The 7,754-nt window shown below is 41.1% G+C and overlaps 1 protein-coding gene across 1 annotated transcript; it reads left to right on the top strand.

The window, feature by feature from the left end:
* The first annotated feature begins 4,803 nt into the window (after positions 1 to 4,803).
* Positions 4,804 to 6,376, top strand: LOC147882065 (ubiquitin-conjugating enzyme E2 2-like). Its single transcript, XM_087401583.1, has 6 exons — positions 4,804 to 4,963; positions 5,045 to 5,129; positions 5,400 to 5,492; positions 5,589 to 5,677; positions 5,772 to 5,857; positions 5,998 to 6,376. The coding sequence occupies exons 1-6, from the start codon at positions 4,898 to 4,900 to the stop codon at positions 6,035 to 6,037; spliced, it is 459 nt and encodes a 152-aa protein (XP_087257709.1). The 5' UTR covers positions 4,804 to 4,897; the 3' UTR covers positions 6,038 to 6,376.
* Positions 6,377 to 7,754: the final 1,378 nt, after the last annotated feature.

The raw sequence follows: 7,754 nt of genomic DNA, 5'->3' as shown, positions 1-7,754 counted from the left end.
GTGGATAGAGAGCATAATGGTTTGTGAAAGCAAGAGATATATTTGAAAATATCTTCAGTGTTTCTGCTACCTAAGCTTGGGCTATGCTACCAGGATGGGATAAAATTATTGTGTGTTGTTTGGCTTTGATTTTGATTAAGCCTATGATAGGATTCACTAGGATTATATTTTGGCTATCTTGGATGCCTTGGGGTTTGGTGGTGAATTTGTAGGATGGTTAAAACCTCGTTTGGGAATGCTACAGCAGCAGTGTTATGCCCAAATGGTGGTGTGCTAGGAAGGTTTGAGCTTAAGAGAATTATTTGGCAAGAATTCCCGTTAGCTCCTCTATTGTTTGCCTTGGGTATGGTGCCGTTGATTCATAAGATCAAGCAAGGATTTGCTAGATTAGAAATTAATGGAGTAGTACTACCCTTCGGTAGTCAGGTATGCCCTCAACTATTTGTAGATGATACGTTGGAGGACCAGTAGACTGTGAAGGGGCCTTGTCATGCATTGGAATTGCCTTGGAATTGCCTTGCTAGTCTTAAAGATCCTTATGCAGGTGGGACAGAACGTTTTTGAGCTAAGGACTAATTTTGTAGCCTGCCTGATTGATTGGAGCATGTGCAGTTGAAGTGGATCCAAAGGGGAGTTGTGGTGAGGTACTTAGGTGCCCCATTGGCTATTGGGCTAGCTCTAAGGCAAAGATTTAACTGGTTTAAAGACAAAATTTGGCAAAAAGTTTGTGCTTGGTTTGGAGTGACGATGGGATGGAATGCCCAGATGTTGATTATCAAGCATGTCATGTCTATCACACCACTACTTATTTAGCCTTTGTGTGGAGGTTTAAATAGACTCACTAGGAGGACATTGAGAAAATGTTGTGTGCCTTTGATTGGGCTGAGGAGAGGAAAAACAGGAAGTGGCACTATGTTACATGGGAAGCTATGAAAGTTTCTAAAGGTAATGGGGGGTTGGGAGAATATAGCCTTGTTGTGCAAGTGGTTGCTAATAGTGTTTAGATGATACCCCATGGGTGGAGTGTCTTAAGTCGTTTGTGGAAGCTACCAAAGGTGTAGGGGTAGGTTCATGTAATCAAATGACATGGTATGATAAGTTATGAGCCTCCTAGTTCCCAGTGAAGATTCAGGGGGATCGAACTTGATTGTAGGGATGATGGATGCCTAGAAAGCTAGTGGTAAACTAATGAAGTGGAAGGGGAGGATGGGTCTCAAAGGTGATGCTAGCCTGCATGAGCCTATATGGTGGAGTTGGGTTGTAACATTTGAAGATAAATTCCTAGCCTGGCTAGACCTGCAAGCTATTGGATCTATGCATAAGAAAGGCTTAAAGTTCTGGCTCTAGTCGTGGGACTTGACAAGAGCCAAATGGAGTTCGTTGTTGGTTATTAGGGATGAATATGATCTATCTCATAGAGAGATTCCCATTATGTTTAGAATTGTAAATAACTTGCCTACTAGATGGCCTTCTAATGGGAGTACATCGTTGATCTGGTGGGTTAATCAGTTGTTGTTGGGAGAAATGGCATGGAGCACACCTTTCAGTGAGAGCTATGTACAAGTCCTGGATGGAGACTAAGGAGCTAATTAGCTCATTGAATGATACGTGGAAGCTCCTAAGTGGTGGATACAAAGATGTGTGGACATATGGAAAGGGTGTCAAGCCAACAAGGCTTGTTTCTTTCTCTAGAAAACTCTACATAATTGGTTGCCAGTTCATGGAAGAATGTCCAAGTGGTCTAAGAATAACCCACGTGCCCATCGTGTGGGTGGTGTGTGTAGAGTGCCTGGTGTGGGATTGCGGTGGCAACTCGAAAGGTGGGACTAATGCATAAGTTCTCCATTAAAACTAATTGGAAATTGGTGATGCTAGGACATACTAGTGGGCTACCATCCACCTTCGATGCCTGCAGTAGCAATAGGTAACATATTAGAGGCGCGGTTCTCCTTTTCGTTTGGTCTATGTTTGGACTGAAGTTGTCTTCTCTAATACTTATGGTGTGGGGGAGTTGTTTGTTTGAGTTGGCCTCTCAAGATTTTTGATCTAATTACGTAAATGGTGTAGGTCATGGGCAGTTTGCCCATACTAGTTGACCAATTTTTGTATATATTTTGCTATAATATAAGTCAGCATGTTATTTATTTAGTTTTTTGAAAGAAGAGTGCAATGCCACATCCAAAGTTCATGGGTACGGTCCTCGTTACACCATCTTGAATTTTTGAGCATCAATAGGCATAATAAGGGCAAATTGAGATTTGTGGAGGCCCTCATTACACATCTTGAATTTTTGAGCACATTGATGCGAAAGCATAATAAAGGCAAATTGAGTTTCATGTAGCACTACATCTCTTACAGTTATTAAATTTTTCCTCATGTTCTTTAACAAAAAGGGTGCAATCAATATCCAAAATTCATGTGCAGTGTCCTCATTCACTCCACCTTGTACTTTTGAGCACACAAATGACTAATTTGTGAAGGCATAACAAGGTCAAGTTGAGGTTTATGGAGGTCTTCATGTAGCAGAGTGCACTCTTGGGGAGGCCACTATGTAAAACCCCATACAACACGTGCGATCAAGGGGAATTAAAAATACCCCCTACCTATAGATTTTTATAACCTATATACACCCCTTCTGTAAATTTTGAGATGATTAAAGTATCCTTATGTATAAAACTTTTTACTTTTTGAATCACAAGATCCCTGATGTATGTACACTTTCTAATATAAAACCCCTTCTATTGATCGCACATGCTAGCTTACATATTTCTTAGTGGCCCCCTCAGGGTTGCACTACATCTCTTCAATTGAGTTGGTCATGGTCTTGTGTTTATGTGAGTAAAAAGACATAGATGGAAAAGGTATTAGAATTATATTGTAGGGTTTGAGCAAGCTTCTAGCAAAATGACAAGGATTTAAGTGGATTATTGATTGGTGATGTGCTTGTCAACAATCATACCATTAAGTTTTCATTACACGTGTGCAAAAGACTTGGTTTAAAGTATTGGTAAGTCTTTATGTATGTCCTTAAAATGATTGTGTACATGATACCTTTCAAATAACAATACCATTGTCTTGTGCATATTCAGCTCACAAGCCTATAAAATTCACTACCATCACATCATACTTTGACATTTTTAAAATAATAGCATGTGCAACCATGAATAAGGTAGGGCACTTAGAATGAACTTGAAAGCATCACCCACATTCCTTATTGAATACCAATAAACTCAAATGTATCCTTTAATCCCCCACTTCCTCCTTACCCCCCCCCCCCCCCCTTTTCCTTGAACCCATTCCTTATATAGCTTAATGATGATTATCCTTTTTACTCCTCTGGTCATCATCACCAACAAAGGATGTATCCTTGCATCCCCCACTTCCTCCTTAACCCCCCCAAACTGTCTTCCTTGAACCCATTCCTTATATAGCTTAATGATGATCATCCTTTTTACTCCTCTCCACTTCCTCCTTAACCCCGCCATGTCTTCCTTGAACCCATTCCTTATATAGCTTAATGATGATCATCCTTTTTACTCCTCTAATTATCATCACCAACAAAGGCAAAAAATGGCAATATATTTTCAATACATGATATCAATAACTAAACTATTATGCACATCCACATAAAGGTTTCCCTTTTTATAGTAGTTAACTTAAAAGAGCACATGGCCAACAAATTTTGCTACCATTTTATCTTTAATACCACATCACATGTGTTTGAGAAAGAATTTCATGCCCCTCCTTACATGTCATTTTCAATAAGCTTTTACATTGCAAAGTTTCAAGTTTTCCTCAACTTGAATTGTAAATTCGTTATGTAATTTGAAAGTAGCGTTAGACATACACGTCGATTAGATCCATGTAACTAAATTACTTTGGTTAAACGGGCATAGCTCATGCATGTAGATATTTTTATTTACTCTTGCCCTTTGTCACAATTGGGAATCTAATGGATGTTAAGTGTCCAAATATTGTGTCGGTGCAAACATCATACCACTTTGGCTAGTACACACTTGTTCCCCTTCTAATAACGAAGCTTTGCCATAGAGAAAGGTGCATTGCTTAACGAGAAGAGATTCTCATGCTTTGGGGGAACATGACCTTCCTCTTACTAAAGCAAAGTAGTTGTGATAGGGTGACATAAGGAGCTTAGAGGGGCCAAGCCTTGTAGGAACGTGTTTGGAACAAAGCTTCCGACCTTAGGTTTGGCATCATGCAACTATGGCTTGTTTGACTGTCATGGAGCAATAGATAGGCCCTGTAGGGTTAGGTGCAACATAACTTTCTGACTCAATACTATCTATGCCGATATGTCACTTCAAGGTATGTGAGAAACGTCCATTACGCAAATCTATTAACGATTTTTCGTATTGAAGAATGCATTGGCATGCCTATTTGGGATTGGGGGGCACAAATTGATCTAGTACATGGCGTGCTTCGCGCATAGGAAGTATGTGAAGCCATAGTCAGGGGGTTAGGCGCATGTGAGTGGCCATAGTGTACAGAGAGAATCGTTGGCGAGACGACAGTGGTGAGGCACTGTCTACGAGACAGGAGAATCGTTGACAGAGAATCGTGACAGGGAGAGAGAGAGAGAGAGAGAGAGAGAGAGAGAGTCGTGGCTTGGGAACGAAAAGGGGGGAGGTGTGAATGAGTGGTTGCGTGAGATTCCAAAAGAGATGTAATATACAAATTATTGATATAAAGAAATAATAATAATAGCAAATTGATATAAGGAGAAAAAATAATAATAACAAGGACATTGATATGAAGAGACACTAAGGACGGCTTCTTCTCTTCAATTGTTTCATTCATTCATTCATTCAATTTATTCTTCTTCTTCTTTTTGTTCACTCGTTTTGTTTGGCCATCGAAGCTCCAGAGGTCTCTGGCTATGGCTTCCTCTGCTCAGCTTCGCCTCATGTCCGACCTCAAATCCATCCTTACCGAACCCCCCGAGGTACTTCTCTTCCTTCCCCTCCTCCTCCTCCCCCTCCCTCTCATCTTTTTCTTCCCTCACCTTCATTTTCATCTTTCTTAGGGTTGCAGTGCCAGCCCCCACGCTGACGAGAACCTTTTCGTCTGGGGCGCCTCCATCTTCGGCCCTGATGACTCTCCTTGGGAAGGTGCGGGCTTCTCCTGCTTGTTTTGCTTTGTTTTGTCCCCCCTGAATCGAGACAGATCGGTGGTTGCGTTTGTTTCTTTGGCTGGTTTGGAGAAAAATTCTCTTTGGAGGCGTTGATTGTTGCCCTCGCAATCGGTCCCTTGGGAAGAGGCGGCCGCCCAGGCCCTTCTCCTTTTCACCCTTGGGATGCCTCGGCATCAATCTGGAAGTTTGTGCTGCAGAAGGAGTGAGATCTCTGTATCAATCCTTATGGAAATTTTATCCTTCTTAGGTGGTATTTTCTCGTTACGTTTGACTTTTGGAGAACGCTATCCCGAGATGCCACCTCGTGTTCGCTTCACGTCTGAAGTATATCATCCAAACGGTGAGACAGTGCTGAAGTCTGCTTCTCTTCTGCTACTTCGAAGAATCTTTGAAGTTTGAATTATATTGATTACTTTGTTGATGTTCTTTGTTGCAGTGTACAGTGACGGTACGTTATGCATGGACATCATCCAGGACGCTTGGTCCCCCTGTCATAACGTTTCTACCATTCTTACTTCCATCCAGGTCTTGTAGCCTTTGTATATATAAATGCATCGAATTCTTTCGTTTGATATTTGTCGAGTTCCATATCTGAATAGCTCTAGTTCCTTGTGAACAGTCCTTGTTGACAGATCCAAATCCGGCAAGCCCTGCTAATCCGGAAGCTGCCCATTTGTATCAAGCTGATATCAAGGCATACAACAGGTGATATTTTTCCCTTTTATAATCTACGAGTGCGGTGGAATCGTATATTTTGTTTGCGTCTTCCTCTGCTGTTGAAATATGGTCTTGTCTTGGGGGAGGTTTCCGCATGAAGCTTAGCTATGTTTGTATGATTTTCCCAGGAGGGTGCGACAGTGTGTGCGCAAGTCATTGGATTCATGACGAGCTTTGTGCTTTCAATGATTTCTACCGCTTTGTCAACAGTGGGGCTGTGGGTAGTTCAAATTTGCCACTGTGGTTGTACTGTACAGTTCAGATTTGGTCAATCAAAGAAATTGTAATTTACCCAAAGATTGGGAATATCTGTGTTCTGAATCTGAGACTTCACTTCAATTTGAATTAACTTCAAATTTCATCCTGTCAACAGAGATTGGGAATCGCCTTCCTTAGATGGAAGGAGCTGATGTTACCTCTTGTATATTCATGTATTGGCAGTGGACTGTGGATGTAAATGCACAATTTCTTTGGCTCTTTTAAGTTTTCTAATATGCTTAAAGCTTCTTGCCTGCAAGTACTTCTTGCAACTGTCTCATAATTTGTCTTTGCAATTTTTGATGCGTCACCTCAGTCCTCAGCTTTACTCCTTATTCTCTCATTCCAATCATGAAACTTCAGAGTTACTTTCTCTGATTGCTATTTGAAATCTTTCTTGCCTTGTAACAGCTTTTGTATTTTAGGAATTTTGTGCAATGCTTTGTAAAGGCATTTTAACAAGCATCAAACTTGCATCCTGGTGCTCAGATCCCATTCATGGTGAACAGCTACCTTCTGTGTCGTAGGCGTTGTATTTAGGTATTTCAGGTTTGGCTATATTTATGGTCAATATGAGGATCAAAGTGGGGAAGTGGAAACACCCAGTCTTAGGTTTGTACTGTTTTTGGATGTCATCTTGTCTTAATAGCTTGATATCTCTGTCTGTCTCTGTCTCTCTTTGGCCCAAGAGATTCTTGAATCTTTTGAAATCCAGATGGCAGAGTAAGTTGGCTACTGAAGGGCTTTTCATTTCTTCTCTTAACTTCGATTCGTGTTTTGTGTTTTTTTGGGGTGGTGGGTTTGTTTCCTGATCTCTCTCTCTCTCTCTCTCTCTCACGCACACAGTTTTAAGATTTCTTAAATTTCATGATCGGATATTTTACCCATCTATGCAGAAATCTCAAGTTTCATGATTGGATGTGCTCTGTACACGAGCGCCTGGTTTTAAGAATTCTGAAGTTTCATCATTGGATATTTCTCGTGCAGCTCGTGCAATATGCATGTGCATAATTGGCTAGATGAAAATTAGATAAGGCCTGTGGCCATTTCTCTCTCCAGCATACAAAGCGTATGCTTCCCATCTAGGGAGCTACTTGTTTTGGTTATTGCTTGCATTTGAGTAAATGCTTTTTGACAATGGGGTGGTACCTTTGTTGGTGCTTGCTTGAGCCAAAGAATAGTTTGGAGTTTGTACATGGAACTTGACAGAAGTGAAGCTGATTGTAATTTTGCCTTAGAAACCAGAACTCTCACTTTCAGGTCACACACTTCTCTCGTGTTGTGGGAATTTGTGAGGGCCATTCTAGTTATTAGGATGTGACGTGTGCTTCTCTTCCACGCTTCCATTCTAAGATAATCACACTCTAGAATGGCAGAGATGATCTTGAGTTGAGTGAAGTGAGCATAGTTTATTGTGAGCATAGTAAATAAACATGCCTCTTCCTAACTGCATTTAACACAGCCTACTGCTGCCCTTTCCCTCCCCTCCTGTCAGCATTGCCAAAAGATATTCTTCGATATTTGGAATTGGCATTATGCAAACACTAACCTATCCTCGATTGACGTTCAGGATTGGGACCAGCTTATTCCAAATCGGCTACACACAAACTTGCACACTTACGGCCAT

This window comes from Dipteris shenzhenensis, chromosome 30 (assembly GCF_047967505.1).
Source record: "Dipteris shenzhenensis isolate YYH24624 ecotype China chromosome 30, Dip_SZ_1.0, whole genome shotgun sequence".
Lineage (NCBI taxonomy): Eukaryota > Viridiplantae > Streptophyta > Polypodiopsida > Gleicheniales > Dipteridaceae > Dipteris > Dipteris shenzhenensis.
Note: the sequence above shows the minus strand (reverse complement) of the source record. Positions and strands in the feature narration are given on the sequence as shown.